Source organism: Anomaloglossus baeobatrachus, chromosome 1 (assembly GCF_048569485.1).
Source record: "Anomaloglossus baeobatrachus isolate aAnoBae1 chromosome 1, aAnoBae1.hap1, whole genome shotgun sequence".
In the NCBI taxonomy this organism is placed as follows: Eukaryota; Metazoa; Chordata; class Amphibia; order Anura; family Aromobatidae; genus Anomaloglossus; species Anomaloglossus baeobatrachus.
The window spans coordinates 676,404,026-676,422,933 of NC_134353.1; the positions used below are offsets into that span (position 1 = coordinate 676,404,026).

The window sequence follows — 18,908 nt, forward strand, 5'->3', positions numbered from 1 at the left end:
CACTGCCATACACCTCCTACCTCATCTCTGTCTCTAACCATACCCATGCCCTCTGTTCCGCTAATGACCTAACACTGACATCCTCTATAATATATAAGATTTCTCACAAGGTGCACCAATTTTCTGGAATGTACTACCCAAGACAAATTGATTAATTCTCAAAACCTACAGTTTTAAATATGTCCTAAAAACTCATTTCTTTAGACTGGCCTATTGCCTCACCTTACTTACCTAGCTATTTCCGTTTTGCCTGCTCAAAATTTTCTTACGAATCTGTTCCTTTGTAACATCTGATTACACCCTCCATGCACTTAATATCACTCTGTATCTGTACTTGTACACATACTGGCTGGTGACCGGTTCATGCAGCGATATATGAATACCTTATTTATTATTTTGATGGCTGGGCCATACGATTCAATATATTTTACCATTTAACTTCTGTGTTTCCCCCTATTTCCTCATAGACTGTCAGCTTGCGAGTAGGGCCTTTACTCTTCTTGGTATCTGTTGAATTGTTTTCTGTAACGTCTGATATTGTCTGTACATGTCTCTTCTGAATCGTAAAGTGCTGTGGAATATGTTGTTGCTATAGAAATAAAATGTATTAAATATCATTGTTAGAATTAGGAAAACCTGCATGTGCAGGGGCTTGGACCCAATGGCTCTTGAGGTCCCTTCTAACTCTACCATTCTATGATTCTATGATTCTAATTATTATTACTGCTATCAGTTTTCCTCCAGCATTTTAATACTATCCCCAAGATAAGAGTCAGTGGTGGGCTCTCTTTGCGTGAGTGAGCCCTCACTAGTTTCTCTATATAAGGCCAGTGTCACACTTGCGAGTGACTCGCGTGTATCTCTCACGAGTCTCACGTTGCATCACCCAGCAAGGACTCACACTCTCCTCACAGGAGTGAGTTGGTTGCATGTATCTCTATGCAGCTGAGATGCTCCTGTCCGGAGAGTGTGCGACCGTGTCAGATGATACAACGCGAGACTCATGTGAGATCCACGTGAGGCACTCACAAGTATGACTCCGGTCTAATGTAGAGGATCATGATGTAGCTCTAACACTAAAGTTGCGAGATGTAACCATATTGCAGAAATATGAATAAGTACAAGGTAAATAAATGCAGCATATTCTCAGACTGATGGGGAAAAATACGGATTGACTTTTACTGCAGTGTATGAAAAATGTATTTCACCGAATGAGGCAAATGTATTTCTTATTATTATGATCTTGAAAAAAAATCAACACAATAAAAAGGAATTACAGCCCGGTATGAGGTGTATTCACTGCAGTGTGATAGCTTGTATTGCTCATAAGCAGCAATTCGAGCGTATGTGGTGCATATTATACCCAAATTATATGTTCTATTTATTTTATCAGTACTTGTACAGCTGCTTCTTAGTATTTTTAGTTTGTTCTGGAACTTCACTAGAATTATGTTTTTGAAGGAAGTAGTAGGTCACATTGCATGAGTTGTTTATGCTGTTTTTCTAACAAGTGTTGGGTGTATAATTGCGGCATGATAAGCACAGCGGCATTTAAATGTGCTGTTAGGCACATGTGTAAAGTGTTTTGAGTGTTTCCTGATAATTTGTCGACAATTACAAATCCCTGGGAGGTGTTATTCCTGCTAATGGGTTGCGGAAAAAAAATGCAGAAGTGAATTTGCACAAAGAAATACATTATGAGGGTCTGTGAATGGGACGACAGGTACCGGTGTGCAATTTATTAAAATTGATCCTTAAAGAGGACTAACGACCAGGATTTTCCTATATAAACTAAAGCCCCTGCTATACTGGCACTATCATGCTGAGTCTATACATACCTATGGATGTCCGCTTGGATGTATAGTTTTCAAAATACAGGCAGGTAAAGCTACAGAAATGTACAGCTTTTTCATTGGCAGCAGCTGCCGAATAGTTAATATATGGGTGGGGTTTTGCTGTCTATTCCTGCTGCTGCCTGGCCTCTGTAGATGCTAGACTGTATGGGCTCCTTGCAGGTCTGAGTCATTTCTGTCATGTGATAGGGACGTGTTAGAAATGCAGCCCAACAGTCTAACATCTACAGAGGCCAGGCAGACAGACAGGCGGGAATAGATAGCAAAACCTGACCCACATATTAGCTATTCAGCAGCTGCTGCCAATCAAAAAGCTGTACATTTCTGTAACTTTATTTGCCTGTATTTCACAAACTATACAACCCATCTGACAACTAAATGTATATATAGGATCAGCATGATAGTGCCAGTATAGCACTGGCTTTAGGTTATATAGGAAAATCCTGGTGATTGGTGCGCTTTAAAAGGCTCCACGACCATCAAACCAATGTGTCTCACATAGGTGATAAGTGTATGATTGCAGAATGCCCCACTACTGAGACTCACACAATTATGGCTTGGTTGTTTACATAGTTCCATAGACTTTTACCCTGTGTGCCCATGATGAATTTTAGGTCAGTCTTTGAAGCTGCATATTTTCATTGCATCCAAACAGCAGCTTCTTACAGATCCAGTAAAATGGTTAAGATTTATAGAAATCTCCTAAACTCTGCGCTTCTTTTTTACTCAGTGTAAATTGACCTGCGGAGGGTTTTTCAATTCCGCAAGATGTCAATTTCTCTTGCCGAGATGCCGAGTTTTCTACACGGATTTATGCCATAGACTTGCATTAGATGCTGAAAATCCACAGGAAAACAATGCACGTGTTTTTAGCGTGTTTCAACTGCGGAAACAAATCATAAATGAATGTAATCCACACATGATTATATCAATAAAGTTTTGTCAAAGCAAAAAAAAAATGAAGTATCAAAAACAAAGCAGCTTTGCTTAAAACATAACACACTAAAATCAGTAAAAAAAAAAAAAAAAAAAGGAACAACCCAAATGCAATAAATGCGTATGTAAAAAGACACATATAAAAACGAATGTAAAAAATACAAGTAACCCGATTTACATCATAGGTGCAGAAATTCTGTAGCGTAAAAAACTCATCTAAAGCTCTTGATGAGAGCGTAGCCTAAAAATCACAAAAAAGGTTAATGGCAAAAATAGAGAGGAAGTTTAATTTGGTATAAAATTCTTAAATTGTGTGCACTCGTTTTGATAAATTTGGCACAAAAACACATCAACAAACACTAGAAGACGAAAACAAGAGAGGAGATTTAAAAAAAAACCCTGCAAATGATAAATAGTGCCGAAATGTATTTTCCATCCCAGTGCATGATGAGAATGAATTTAATAATAGAATATATATTTTGTGAATGCTAATTTTTAACCTTATCATTTAATGTAGCAATGTTTACTGTTCTATAATTTCACTTTTTATCTGAATTGAAATTTACTTTTTCTTCATTTATATCGCCCATAAAAATGTAAATGTGGTTTTCTCTCCCACTCTCTTATTGTTACAATAAAATTCTGATAATATAACATGCTCAAGACAGTGACCTTCAAATGGCCGAAGGATAAAACACAAAAAGCCTGTAACAATATCAGCAAACTAGACTTTATCACCAAGGAACAGAATAATTATTAGCATTTCTTAACTTTGGAGAACTTTGAGTAACACATCCGTGGATACAATATTCCAGGACTGAAATCCTTCACATTATCTAGTGCAGGGATCAGGGACCTATGGCTCTCTAGCCAGATGTGGCTCTTTTGATGGCTGCATCTGGCTCAAAGACAAATCTTTAAGGAAAAAAAACTATTTTCCGGTTTGTAAAATGCACTTTTTCCCCCAAAACGGGGGGGAAAATGGGGGTGCATCTTACAAACTGCATTGGGGCAACAGTGGTGGCGCAGGATCGGCGATACTACGGGTTCGTAGGGTGTTGGGTTGCTTTGAATCTCCCGCAGTTGACGAGATCGACTTCAAGAAAATGACCACGGAGGCGGCATGTGTACAGATATGACCCTGTGGTCATTTTCTTAAAGTCCATCGCGTTGATCTGCGCATGTGCCTCAGCCATTTTCTTTAAGTTGATCTCATCAACTCCAAGAATTTTAAAGAAGCCCACTGGCAGATCAATGGAACCCTCTGCTGTGACACCCCACGAGCCCACAGCAGCCGCGACCTCCCCTCCTCCTTGCCCGCAGCATTGCCTCCCCTGTCTCCTGTGACCTCCTGAGCCACTCCCCCACCTCTGTTCTCCCCTGGTGAGTATGGCTCTCACAGAATTACATTTTAAAATATGTTGGCATTCATGGCTCTCTCAGACAACAAGATTCCAAGATTTCTGACCCCTGATCTAGTACTTGCAATTTCAATGTGCCACTAACAGGATAAATTTGGAATAACTTCAGCAGGGCTTTCTATACCGTCATAAACCATGAAATGAGGCAAGTGCTAACTCATTGACGGAGGTGCTTGTTGCAACTTCTTCTGGAACAATAGAACATTTCAGTATGTGCTATTTAATTAGCTACTTCAAGGAAAATTGTGCTGCCAACTTTCCATTTTTAATGCCATTTTTAAATGTGACATGCCTTGACACAAATAATCAGCTTAAAAAAAGTCCGACCATCTAAATGAAAAAGAATAATAGGCCAAATTATTGTACATTTTTGCTATTCCCTTCTTGTTATTTATCACTTTAAAATGCTCCTAAAAAACTGTGTTTACGTTAGAAGTTGAGCCACCAATCAGAGTTTAGCTATTCTGGGCACATTGCAATCTAGTTATGTTTAATTAGGCTAATGTTCATTTGGGAAATCTGGTGCTCGGTAAATCCAAGTCATGATGAACTGATATGTTCACAGAAATCCAGGTGGCCACTAACATTTGTTAAATTTCATTTGCCTGGCTGTTATATACTGCAATATTTTGTGAGAGCGGATGATAGATTCATGGAGCCTTTGGAAATAAAACACCCAAAACTATAATAAAACTATACTCAGTTTACACAACCAGTGCTGATATTTTACTCACTTGTAATTGCTGATGTTAACATATTAGTACAGTCTATGAAAATTACGAGAACTGTCTAAAGTGTCTCGTAATTTTTCCACCCCCTATCTAAACTCATGCTGCAAAACCCTGGCAGTCAAATGCTTTAGTAATTCTGATACCCAACAGACAATGTAGGTTACAAAAACTCACTGCTTTTTTGTTCTATATTTTTCCATTTTAACAATGGAACCACTTTTCTTCTTTATTTCCTTTTGTTGTCGGACTCATTTTGATTCCTATGAAACATCATTGTTTTGTCCAACCAAGTAAGAATCCTAATTGACATGCTTCAGATTTTAGACAAATGTGCCACAGTTATTGTCGTAAGATGTAAAGAAACTTACGTTCATCTCATCACTCTCATGTTCGGTCTTTCCACTGCTTGCTGCCCTCCTTCTAGTTCTCAGAACAATATCTTCTCTTTCCCATCTCAGAGGTCACTGCATGTTGTATGTTCTAAAGCGATGGATGTGAAACAAGCAGTGACCTCTGAGGCCTGGACACATCTAGATGTCCCGACTAGAGTTGTGATGACAGATAGGAGAGACCCTGAAGGTAAAACTGCTGGCAACCAGCAGCATTGTCCACTATCTGGTTCTCTTCTTTTTGTTGTTGCACCTTCAATCTGTTCACCCTAGGCCAGGACTTCCAGCTGTGACCAGACCTCAGAGGACACTGTTCATCTCATGTCTATGACATCATGACATGAAATAGACAATGACTTCTGAGGTATGATTGTAGCAATCAGTTGCAGCCTACAGTCAACAGGTCGGGAGATGTGGCTCGCAATGAGGTAAAGAAGAGGTGGTTTTAAGGACCAGACAGTGGGCCACTAGGAGCAAAAGGGCTGAACAGTTGAGAAAGGAGTATATATATTTTTTGTTTGTTTATTAACCCCTTCAGAACCTTTGACATAAGTTTACGTCATGGTGGGGAAAAGGTTAACAACCTATCGCATGAACTTACATCATCATGATCAAGTGGTCATAGAAGCTGTGCTCACACAACTCACTGCTGGGAGCAGCATGGGTGATAGTCACAGACAGCATTGTTCCCGCAAAACCCCTGTTTAACAATAGCAATTACAGTTCCCTCTTCAACCCGACTGGCACCCCCCGCGATGTAATCCCAAGCTGCCGATTGTTGCTATGACAACCCATGGGTAAATAATGAGCTCCAAGTTTACTGGCTATGGTGGCCTGTTAGACCATGCCAGGAGGTGTAATACAATGCAATGTATGTATGTATGTGTACCAGCAGTCAGACTAATAAAAGTTAAAATCCCATAAAGGGACTAAGTAAAAAAGTAAAAAAAATGAAAAAATTAAATATAAAAAAAATCCTTAAAGTATAACCGTCATTTCAATTTTTATTTCAGAAATCAATTGTACACATAAAAATAAGCAACTTACTGAGATTGAAGATGGCAGCTACTATGGATACAATTCTGTGTAGACGGGAGGAGGTAGAGCTCCTCTCTCCTCCTCACCTTTCTGTCTAGATAGAATCTTATCAGTAGCAGCTCTCATCTCCTATCTCAGTAATGGGAAAGTCTATACTGAATACAGATTTTACCCCAGAATTGAGAATTGTGCTAATAACTGATCAATTCTGGCAGAGAAAGAAGCAAATTTCTGATAAGATATATTACAAAGTTGCTTATGTCCATGTGTTCTATTGATTTAAGAAATAAACTTTTAAACGACGGTTACGCTTTAAATAAATAAAAAAAATTATACCAATAAATATGTATATGTATTTAAAAATAAAAATAAAACAAAAAACAAAACAAAAAAAAACAAAAACAATACCTTTTCACCATAATACAAGTTCAAAAAGTCGAATGTGTCTAAAAATAGTATTGCTAAAGACATCAGCTTGTCCTGCAAAAAAAAAAAAAGCAAACCCTACTCAGATCCATCAGCAGAAAAATAATAGCTTGCAGAATATAGCAATGGAAAAACATTCTTTTTTCAGCACAATTCTTTTTATTGTGTAAAATCAGCAAAACATAACAAAATACACTAATCTGATATTGTAATCACACTGACCTGAAGAATAAAGCAGTCTTATCACTTATACCGCCCAAGGAACAGCACAAAAAATGATTAAAAGCAATTCTTAAACTGCTGTTGTTTATTCTGCCTCCCAAAGATCGCAGTAAGGCCCCCTTTACACGCACGTGTCTCCGGTACATACTAGGTCCGTGCCCGCATGTACCGGAGACACGGGCACACGTAAACCCATTAAAATCAATGGGTTTATGTGCACGCACGTGTGCAGTCATTGGCCCGTGCCTCTGTGTGGAGCACACGTGAGCCCGTGTGCTCCACACGGATGCATGTTCGCGTTTCTCCGGCATCACGGGTGTCACGCGGCCCGCACACGTACCACACGGAAGTAGTGTGGATGCGGTCCCATGTGACACGCGCCAAAGAAACACACGTGTCATTTTAAAAATAAAAAAAAAACACACTCACCTCCACGAGCCCTGCAGTCTCTGCTGTGGCTGTCATCTGCATCCGTCCCCCAGTGAATTTGAACAACGCATCATCATCACTGGGGGCCGGAAGCAGCATCAGCGGGGCGTGGCCTGTGCCAGACAACGTCATTCAGCACCACAAGAAGAAAAAGGTAAGGCGGGGCTTTCCGTTCTCCGTGTGTTATTACGTATAACACACGGAGAACACACGTTGTGCCATAAACACGGCACACGGAGTGGAACACGCACCTTTGACACGTCCGTGAAACACGTGCGTGATTTTCACGGACGTGTGAAGGAGCCTAAGGTTAATTTCATAATTATCCTCCTCTGTATGCTTGTCGCTTTCACCAAGGTTTCCATGTATATCTCTGAAATATATGATTCAGACATAACCTCCAACAGAACATTCACTATAATGAGGCAGAGGGAGTCATTTTGAAGTCTCTCTGACCTATGATCTGGCGGTGACTGTCTTTATAAGCATCCATAAAAGCACTGTCGACAACAGTTTTGGGCACTTTTGAAAAGAAGGCCACCACAGAACAGAGTCCAGAGTAATGCAACTGCCTCATTACAGTAAGGGGCACTTTGCACACTGCGACATCGCAGGTGCGATGTCGGTGGGGTCAAATTGAAAATGACGCACTTCCGGCATCGCATGCGACATCGCAGTGTGTAAAGCCTGGATGATACGATTAACGAGCGCAAAAGCGTCGTAATCGTATCATCGGTGCAGCGTCGGCGTAATCCATGATTACGCTGACGCGACGGTCCGATGTTGTTCCTCGCTCCTGCGGCAGCACACATCGCTGTGTGTGAAGTCGCAGGAGCGAGGAACGTCTCCTACCGGCCTCACTGCGGCTTCCGTAGGATATGCGGAAGGAAGGAGGTGGGCAGGATGTTTACATCCTGCTCATCTCCGCCCCTCCGCTCTGATTGGCCGGCTGCCGTGTGACGTCGCAGTGATGCCGCACGACCCGCCCCCTTAACAAGGAGGCGGGTCGCCGGCCACAGGGACGTCGCACGGCAGGTGAGTGTGTGTGTGAAGCTGGCGTAGCGATAACTTTCGCTACGCCAGCTATCACCACATATCGCTGCTGCGACGGGGGCGGGGACTATCGCACTCGGCATCGCAGCATCGGCCTGCGATGTCTTAGTGTGCAAACCCCGCCTTAGTGGATTCCTCGGGGGTTGGATTTCATCTGGTTCATGTCAATCAGAGATTTAGATGGAAACTCTGGATAAATGTGGTCCAAAATCCTATGTAAAATGTTCCCAATGAAAGCTTCAACTTAACCCACAAAAAATATAAGTGCCCAATTAGGTCCATCTTTTATCAATAGAAAGTAAAGTTAGGTGGGTTTCACGTTACTGGAAACACAAACGCTCTGGAAAAGTGAAATAGCTCCTCGTACCCTAAAAGAAATCCATCATATTCCGAAATTCCAAATCCAAATGTCCCCCTCCCTTCTGAGACCCACAGTGTATCTAATCCACTGTAGCAGCATCGTGTTTATTAGTACTGTAGCAATAAGAGCTTGCATAACTTATGGTGACCATGCCTCCAGAAGCACGAGCTGGGCACTATGTATTTGGCTCTACAATGTATTGGGCACAGTGTTTGTTTCTGGAAAACACCTATGGAGTCAAAATTGTCACTACACCTGTAGATAAATTTGCAGAGGAGTGTAATTTCCAAAATGGGGTCACCTGAGGTGCATTCGGCTCTTCTGGCACTTAGGGGCTCTGTATATGGAGTCTGCAAACTATTCTAGGAAAATCTGTGCTCGAAGAGTCAAATAGCGCTCCTTCCCTCTTGGATCTCGTCATGTAGCTAAGCAATACTGTACAAACACATGTGTGGTGTTGCCACATTCAGCAGAAATTGTGTAACAAGTTCTAGTAAGATTTTTACCAATTTCCCCATGTAAAAATGTAAAATCTGGGGCTAAAACTAAACTTTTGTCGTAAAAATGTAATTATTTTTTCTTCACTGCCCAATGGTATAAAATTTAGTGTCATAAATGTGGTATCAATATATTTACTGCACCCCTATATGATTTAATTGAGGGGTTCAGTTTGCAAAATGAGGTCACCTGTGGGTGATTTCTGCTGTTCTGCCACCTTATGGGCTCTGCCAATGTGATATTGCACCGCAAACCATAACAGGAAAATCTGGGCCCGAGGCTCTGTTCACACTAAAAAAAGGATTTTTCTCAAGAAATCTCTTGAGAGTCTGAAAGATTAGCGCACTTGCATTCAAAAAACGCACCAAAAACCGCATGCGTTTTTACCGCGTTTTTTCCGCAGGTTGGTCCCTGCGTTTTTTTTTACAATTATCTATGGCAAAAAACACAGGCACCTGCAGAAAAGAAGTGACATGCACATTCTCTAAAATGTTACATTTTTTTTGCACATTCAAGTAGAATTCAATTCCATTTGAATAACTTTGCTCATCTCTAGTGTTAACTTAAGTGTGTCAAAGATATGAAAGACATGCAAAATCTTTATATTACTGTAGGAGTAAAAGATGATGTGCTCCTTAATATGTCAATTTAGCTGGGCTGTTTAATCATCTATAACCTAGAATAACTGAAGAAAATCAACACATAGACAGACATACACTAGGTGATTAATGAACTCCACTATTGCTGTAAACGTTAAAAACCTAAGACACTTAAGAGGGCTTTACACGCTACGATATTTCTAGCGATATCGTATGCAAAAGCACCCGCCCCCGTCGTGCATGCGATATCATGTGATCGCTGCCGTAGCGAACATTATTGCTACAGCAGCGTCACACGCACTTACCTGGTTGGCGGCGTCGCTGTGACTGCAGAACAATCCCTCCCTCAAGGGGGAGGTGCATTCGGCATCACAGCGACGTCACCGCAACGTCACTAAGCGGCCGGCAAATCAAAGCGGAGGGGCGGAGATGAGCGGGACATAACATCCCGCCCACCTCCTTCCTTCCTCATCGTGGGCGGGACGCAGGTAAGGTGAGGTTCCTCGCTCCTGCGGTGTCACACATAGAGACGTGTGCTGCCGCAGGAACGAGCAACAACATCTATAAACAACCATTAACAATTTTTGGTTTTAGGACGACCTCTCCATGGTGAACGATTTTCACCACTTTGGAGGACGTTTAAGGTCGCTGGTGTTACACGCTGCGATACCGTTAATGATGCCGGATGTGCGTCACTAACGACGTGACCCCGACGATAACACATTAATGATATCGTAGCATGTAAAGCTCCCTTTAGTTGATCTTATTTGATCAAAAAGTGCAAAAACCATTTAACCACATAATGATGTATTTTTAGTATGAATGATCCCTACCCTAATATCTCACCTTAACATTTGACAAATTGTGCCTCATTTGAACTAAGGTTGTGAACAGAATTTAGACATAAGTGGGCTTTACACGCTGCGACGTTGCTAGCATCAGCTAGCGATGTCGAGCGCGATAGCACCCGCCCCCGTCGTGCGTGCGACATTGTGTTATCACTATGGCAGCGTCACACGCACATACCTGGTCAGCGACGTCGCTCTGGCCGCCGATCCGCCTCCTTTCTAAGGGGGCGGGTCGTGCGGCGTCACAGCGACGTCACACGTCAGCCGTCCAATAGCAGAAGAGGGGCGGAGATGAGTGGCCGTAACATGCCACCCACCTTCTTCCTTCCGCATTGCCGGTGGAGGCAGGTAAGGAGATGTTCGTCGCTCCTGCGGTGTCACACACAGCGATGTGTGTTGCCACAGAAACGACGAACAACATCGCTAATAAACAGGCAACGATATTTGGTTTTAGGACGACCTCTCCAAAACCAACGATTTTTGCCTGTTTTGCGACGTGACCCCGACGATAAATCATTAGCGATATCTCAGCGTGTAAAGCCCCCTATAGTTCAAAGTTAAAACCTTACTTAGGAAAGATGGGCAGATAAGGCTACTAAGACAAAAAGAAAAAATAGACCCTTACTATTAACCCCTTCACGACCATGGACGGATCTTTCCGTCATGGATCGTGTCCCGGTAATCCCCGCCCCCTGCCGCGGGCAGGCGGCGTGGATCGGCACACATATCAGCTGTTTTCAACAGCTGACATGTGTGCCTACATGTTCCGAGTGGAATCGCATTCCACCCGGAACATTAACCCCTTAGATCTCGCTGCCAAAGTCTGGCAGCGAGATCTATATGCGCGCGGCCATCTTTTTTTCTTACCGCCGCCCCCTCCGGACGTCACGTGAGTGATCACGTGACGTTCGGTGGTTGCCATCGTAGCACAGGGTCATGTGATGACGCCTGGTGCTAAGAAGTTTCACTTTCATTCTTCCTCGGCACGGAGCAGAGGAAGAAAGAAAGTGACTATTTCTGCTGATTACAGCGGTATAGCTGTGATCAGCAGATAGCGATCAGCAATCGGATTGCTGATTGCTATAGCCCCCTAGGGGGACTAGTAAAATAAAATAAAAAAAGTAAAAAAAAAGTTTTAAAAAATTAAAAAAAAAACAAAAAACCTAAAAGTTCAAATCACCCCCCTTTCCCCCCATTGAAAATTAAAGGGTTAAAAAATAAATAAATATACACATATTTGGTATCGCCGCGTTCAGAAATGCCCGATCTATCAAAATATAAAATCAATTAATCTGATTGGTAAACGGCGTAGTGGCAAAAAAATTCCAAACGCCAAAATTACGTTTTTTGGTCGCCGCAAGTTTTACGCAAAATGCAATAACAGGCGATCAAAACGTAGCATCTGCGCAAAAATGCTACCATTAGAAACATCAGCTCGAGACGCAAAAAATAAGCCGTCACTGAGCCATAGATCCCAAAAAATAAGAACGCTACGTGTTTTGGAAAATGGCGCAAAACGTGCGCCACTTTTGATGGACAAACTTGTGAATTTTTTTTAACCCCTTAGATACAAGTAAACCTATACATGTTTGGTGTCTACAAACTCGCACCGACCTCAGGTATCATACCCACACATCAGTTTTACCATATAGTGAACACCGTGAATAAAACATCCCAAAAACTATTGTGCCATCACACTTTTTTTGCAATTTTTCCACACTTGGAATTTTTTTGCTGCTTTCCAGTACACCATATGGTAAAACTTATGGTTTCATTTAAAAGTACAACTTGTCCCGCAAAAAACAAGCCCTCATATGGCAAGATTGACGGAAAAATAAAAAAGTTACGGCTCTCGGAAGAAGGGGAGCAAAAAACAAAAACGCAAAAACGGAAAGTGCCCCGGGGCTGAAGGGGTTAAATGGACGCTATGTGTCCAAAACCAGTATACAAAAACAAATACCGTAATTTTCATTTTACAAGACGCACCTGATTATAAGACACACCCCAAATTTAGAGGAAAAAAATGGGTAAAAAAAATGGGGTCCGTCTTATAATCCGCTGGTGTCTTACCGGGGAGGCGGCAGTGGTGGTGGCGCGAGGCAGGGGAGGTGGTGGAGTAGTGCGGTGTGGTGGGTGTCCCAGATGCTCACTGTGGGCACTGTGAGGCAGGAAACATCAAGAAACTGTTGGCAGTGCAGGCTTCAAAGAAATGACGCCCGGAGTCGGCGCATGTGCAGATTAAGCTATCAGCTCAATGACAAACCGAGATTTCATGTGCGCAATCACCACCTCCAAGCTCCATTTTCCATAAGTCCGCTGCTGGGAGACCAATGGGCCATAGGTGGCGTGTGCGCATATGAGTTATTGAGCTGAGAGCTCCATCTGCGCTGTTATTTGAAGCCCGCACCGCCAACATTTTCAGGATAGCCCCTGCCTCACTGCCCGCAGCGAGAACTAGCACACCGCTCACAGCCTGCAGCACAGTGCCCGCAGGACAGCACTCACAGCACAGTGCACACAGTACAGCACTTGCAGCATTGCCCCTGCCTCCTGTGACCATTATCCACTGCCTACCGGTAAGCTACATTTGAAATACAAGACACACCCCTCATTTTGCTCCCAAATTTTTGGGAGGAAAAATGCGTCTTATAATCCGAAAAAAATTTGGCACATACAGTGCGTTTGCACATCAATTTTTTCCCTATAGTTCGATATAAATTGTGTGTGATTGTTACGACTTGCATACTCATTGCAGTACCATATAGAGCACCAGAACTTGAGCTAGAGCAATTGCAGAATTTATTCAATATGTAAGGACTGGCCACTTTATTGTTTTAGTATGTTCAAAGCATTAAGCCTATTTTTTATGAACTCTCAACAACCCCTGTAAAAAGAGAACACTCTGTACACTGCACTATTGGTCCTTTTGGCATCTAAATATTTGTTTGGAATACTTCAGCAAAATGTGTATATTTTTCTGGAACACATACTTTGATAATGAGTTTTCTTTTCATCTCTGAAAACTGACTTTTTATACAAGCTATTAGAGAAGATAGAATTGATTCACCAGGTTAGAGCTTTACAGCAAGTAATTCACATTTTGGAGAAGCAATGGAGAATTGAATTTTTAAAAGAGTCTCTCATCCTTGTAAGCCAAACATAAAAGCAAGAGTATAGAAAGTAAAAATTGATCCATACATTATGGTTAAACCTTTACTGTTTATATTCTGAGGCTGAAAACGTGACCACGTTCTGCTGTCATAGGCACAATATGGAATGGAATATATGGGTATTTAATGCTTTAGTGTAAAGGGTGCTTTACACGCTGCAATATCGGTAACGATATATTGTCAGGGTCACGTCGGTAGTGACGCACATCCTGCACCGTTACCGACATCGCAGCGTGTGACACCAATGAGCGACGATCAACGAGCACAAAAACGTGAAAAATCGTTGCTCGTTGACACGTCGCTCATTTCCTTAATATCGTTGCTGCTGCAGGTAAGATGTTGCTCGTCGCTTCTGCGGCACCACACATCGCTATGTGGGACACCGCAGGAACGACGAACATCTCCTTACCTGCCTCCACCGGCAATGCGGAAGGAAGGAGGTGGGCGGGATGTTACGTCCCGCTCATATCCGCCCCTCCGCTTCTATTGGACGGCTGCCGTGTGACGTCGCTGTGACGCCGCACGAACCGCCCCCTTAGAAAGGAGGCGGTTCGCCGGCCAGAGCGACGTTGCAGGGAAAGTAAGTCCATGTGATGGGGGCTAACGAGGTTGTGTGCCACGGACAGCGATTTGCCCGCATCGCACAACAGATGGGGGCGGGTACGCTTGCTTGCGATCTTGCTAGCCAGATCGCAGCGTGTAAAGTACCCTAAAGTTGCAGTTATGAGACCAGAGCCCATTTTAGGAGAGAAGTGCTATACTGACCCACAATAGATTGCAAAGTCTGACACATCAAACCCTCAAAGGAATTGTCTCATGAAGACAACCACTGTTCAAATGCCCAGGTAGGGTATGTGGAGATCATATAAGAATAATAATACACTTAATTATTTATATAGCACCAACATATTCTGCGGCACTTTACGAATAAGCAGACAAAAACAAAATAAAGTAGCACATAGTTCTACAGTTACAGGAGGAGTGAGGGCCCTGCTCGCAAGCTTACTATCTATAAGGAAATTGGGGGATACAGTAGGTAGAACATGCTTGTAGTGTCTGATCCAGCCATCACTAAAAGGGTTTTCATATAAACTTGCATTATCTGGTCATCAGACAGTAACTATTTAAATACACATATGTGAGATTGATTGTGTGGAGGATATGAGCACAGATGAATAGGATGGAGAAGGTTTTGATTAACAATTAGAAGGCGAGAACAGGGGAGAGTTAAGTTTGTGAGTTGAGATGATATTTGGCCAGTCTAAAGAGATGTGATTTTAAAGCACACTTAAAAACATGGATGCTATAGACACAGACATAGACACGATAGTCAAAAAGGACAAAATAAGACCTATAGCAAATATGGTTGTAAAAGTGGACGTACCCTTTCATTTGTCATATTTATATTGATTATCCTAAGTATATCAGGGATGTTTTGCATTACAGAATCTATGACAGTTTTTAAGTTCCTTAATACATTAATCACTACTACATTTGCTCCGTAACTGTCTGATCACAGTGCATGACTCATAGACGTTCATAAAAGCTCAAATAAGTCTATTCTCACCGTCTGAAGCAAACTGCTGTACGAGGGTGATCCAGGTGAACTAAAGGCCATACAGTAAGAGTAAGACTAAGAAAATGCAAATGTAGAGATCTTGGCCCACAAATAGATTTCTCGCTCTAAAACTACAAATGTCTCAGAAGGGACAGCTTTCAAATTTTGTTCAACTAAGACCTTAATGATCAAATATCAAGATCTGTGGGCATCAAGGTTCTGGAACACATAAAGAGGTATAAAATGTTAAACAAGATGCCCCCAAAACTGGTGGGTTAATATGTATCAGAAGAAGTCACATAAGCAAGATTTGTTCCTACAAGGTTAAAGTGTACGATAAAATATGTTATACAATATACAATATATGAACTGATACAGAATTACGAGGAGAGAGAAGGAATGAAACTCATATTGTCATATTATGCAGCTGGAAATTTACCTCTTAATTCATAATAGTAAAAATGTCAGATTTTGTGGTTAAGATCTATGTTCCCATGCATAACAGAAGCTATGTAACATTTTAATATTTATGACAATATTGAGCAGCCTCATTGATAACCCAACCACATGCGCAATGTCTTTCAGTTCCCCTTCAGCAGTATGAATCATAGCGCGGAGCAGGGGAAGGGGTGCAGAAAGGAGAGGTTTCTGGACATGTTCTCTTATGATCCATTATTGCACAGATTTTCATGCAATAGAACCATAAATTTAAAAAATAGTTCTTTCAGTTGAATCTCAAGATATATAGACTTTGAAATATATGGCCCTACCGCACTAAGCAAATGTTACTATATAACATTAGTTATCATATAGTAGCATTTGCCATTGAAAGAAATATTTGTTTAATTCTTAGAATTAGGACTCTTTACAAAGCTGTAATCTGCTGTTCATCACCTGTGATGATGGCGTATTGTACCTCCATGTGTATCTGTCAGGCTGCCAGCAGGGGGAGCTTGGGTCCTGCAGGGAAAGACACTACACGGAACTGAATGAGCAAGGAGGAGAACTCCCAGTGTGTGCTAATGCAGTGTCTGCTAGCATCAGCCGGACAGCTGAAGCTGTGGAGCATGCAGGGGATGGTCAGACTGGTCCGGGTCATACACAGTACGGGCAGCAGGAAGATTGGAGGAACTAGCAATGGAGAAGTCGAGATCAGGCCGAGGTCAGTATCAGAGGAAACAACCGAGTGAGTAGGTAGGAGAGGGGGAAACAACCGGGGCAATTGTGGGAAGGAAGGAGCTGGGACAGAGGAATAGCAGAACGATAAGGGGACAGGACACAGACAGAGGCTTAGGGCACAGAGAGGGATCGGATCAGGATCACACTTACAGGGACCAGCAGTCACAGGCAAAGCAGCGCTAAGCTTATAGCCGGCGCTGGTTCACCGGAGATGACGGTATTTAAAGCATCCCAGCTCCGGAAATGAGGCCTGGGAGAAAGCTCTACCCCCTAGCTATGTGGACGGGGAGAGGAAACCGTGACAGTATCCCATTTTATATCGCAGCACATTAGGTTTTCCTAGGGCATAAAACATTACTTTAAAGACGCCCTTTCAGATCTCCTGACTTGTCTGTTATAGCAAATATTTATATTCTATATTGAATGATGTTTTGGAGAACATTTTTTTTAGAGCTCTGAGCTGAGCATGTCCTCTGTTATTCCTCCTAGAAATATATTAACCTATTTCCATTTTCCCGTTTTTGTTTTTTTCCTCCACATCTTCCAGGGGCCATCATATTTTATTTTTCCACCGACATAGCAATGTGAGGGTACATTTTTTGTGGGGCTAGTTGTACTTTTGAATTACACCATTCATTTTATCATGTAATGCACTGGAAAGCAGGAAAAAAAAAATCCAAGTGCGTTGAAATATCAAAAAAAAAGTGCAATTTGACAATTGTTTTGGGGGGTTTATTTACCATGCTCACTATGCAGTAAAACTATGATTCTCCAGGTAAGTACTATTACATAAAAACCAAGCAATGTATAGTGTTTTTCTATTTAAGGGTTTGAAAAAGAAAATCGACATTTTCCAAGACCCATAGTGCTTTAGATTTTTGGGAAATGGGGTTGTGTGGGGGCTTTATTTTTTTCGTGGTCTGAGCTTACTGTAACTGATTCCATTTTGGGGTAGATATGATGTTTTGAACACTTTTTGTTTCATTTTATTGCATTGTTGCGGCAGCTAAAAACCATAAATTTGGCATCTTGATTTTTTTATCTTGTTATACCGTTTACCGAAAGGATTGCGAGCCCATATCAAAGAGTACAACGTATGATGTAAAATTCCATCTTGTGTCGTGAACTATTTAATAAATAAACAACTGAGTGCTAGAAATCTGTTTTTTTTCATGAGGGGTATTCCTTCACATCTGTCCAATTGTTAAAAGTTACATTTTCTGCTACCAAGACAGTAGGAATTATTTTCTCACATAGATTGCAACCCAACTCTCCAGAATATTATATTAATATCTTAATAGTTCTCACTATTTCATTGAGATACTCATTTATCTTATTATTCTGATCTGTCTCATGTCTGTACTCATAATATATGAATCAATGATATCCTTTTATTTTGCAGATGATAACATCAAACAAAGTCCCATTCCTACAATTACATTGGAATTGCTCCCTGTGGAACTTGTCAGCAACAGAATTGGCAAGGAAAATTCCAATCTCAAGGACACAGGATCACAAAGTGCCCCTCATTCAGGAGAAGAACTCTTTGACTCAGATCCAGAAAGGGAAGGATTGTTCCGTAGGGAGGTATCCCAAGCTCCAAGCTCCACTCCAGACTTTACAGATAATCAAACATTGCCAACTCGGAAAAAACCTCCATCTTTAAAGCAGTTAAATATTGCAAGGAAGCGCTTGAGGCCACAAGTTATGCCAACTGTCTCAGAAAGACTAGTAGAGCTTCTCCCTAGTGTGTCATCATCATCATCATTATTATCTTCCCTAGAAAAGTCCCCTATATTAAAGGATATCTCTTCTGAAACCAGAGATGTAAAGGAACACATTCCAGAGTTTCCATTGTGGATAAACAGAAGACGACATACTGGATTCATCCCACAAATACCTTTCCAGTTTACTCCCTACACAGCACAGCCACACAATCCGGATTCTGTAAAGTTGTCTTCTCCTGACATAAACACTTCACTACAAGCGGATGAACCCTACAGGACACATTATGTGGAAAGTGATATGGTTGCAGATGAAAGTCAAGATACAACCACATCCACTATAATAACCACCACAGTGATCACGACTGAACAGAGTCCAGGTATCTGTATTGCTTATTCAGCTGTGGTGAGAGTACTGTCAACTCTTCATTGTATTATTACAGTTTTTCCTTGTGTGGATTGTGTGATAGAAA

At 41.7% G+C, this 18,908-nt stretch overlaps 1 protein-coding gene across 3 annotated transcripts in view; it reads left to right on the forward strand.

The window, feature by feature from the left end:
* Positions 1–18,908, forward strand: part of SEZ6L (seizure related 6 homolog like) — a 720,622-nt gene that overhangs the window by 414,207 nt on the left and 287,507 nt on the right. For all 3 annotated transcript variants that reach the window (XM_075320063.1, XM_075320062.1, XM_075320061.1), the window contains one exon: positions 18,114–18,815. In XM_075320063.1, coding sequence (XP_075176178.1) covers positions 18,114–18,815 — 702 coding nt within the window. The remainder of the gene's footprint in view (positions 1–18,113; positions 18,816–18,908) is intronic.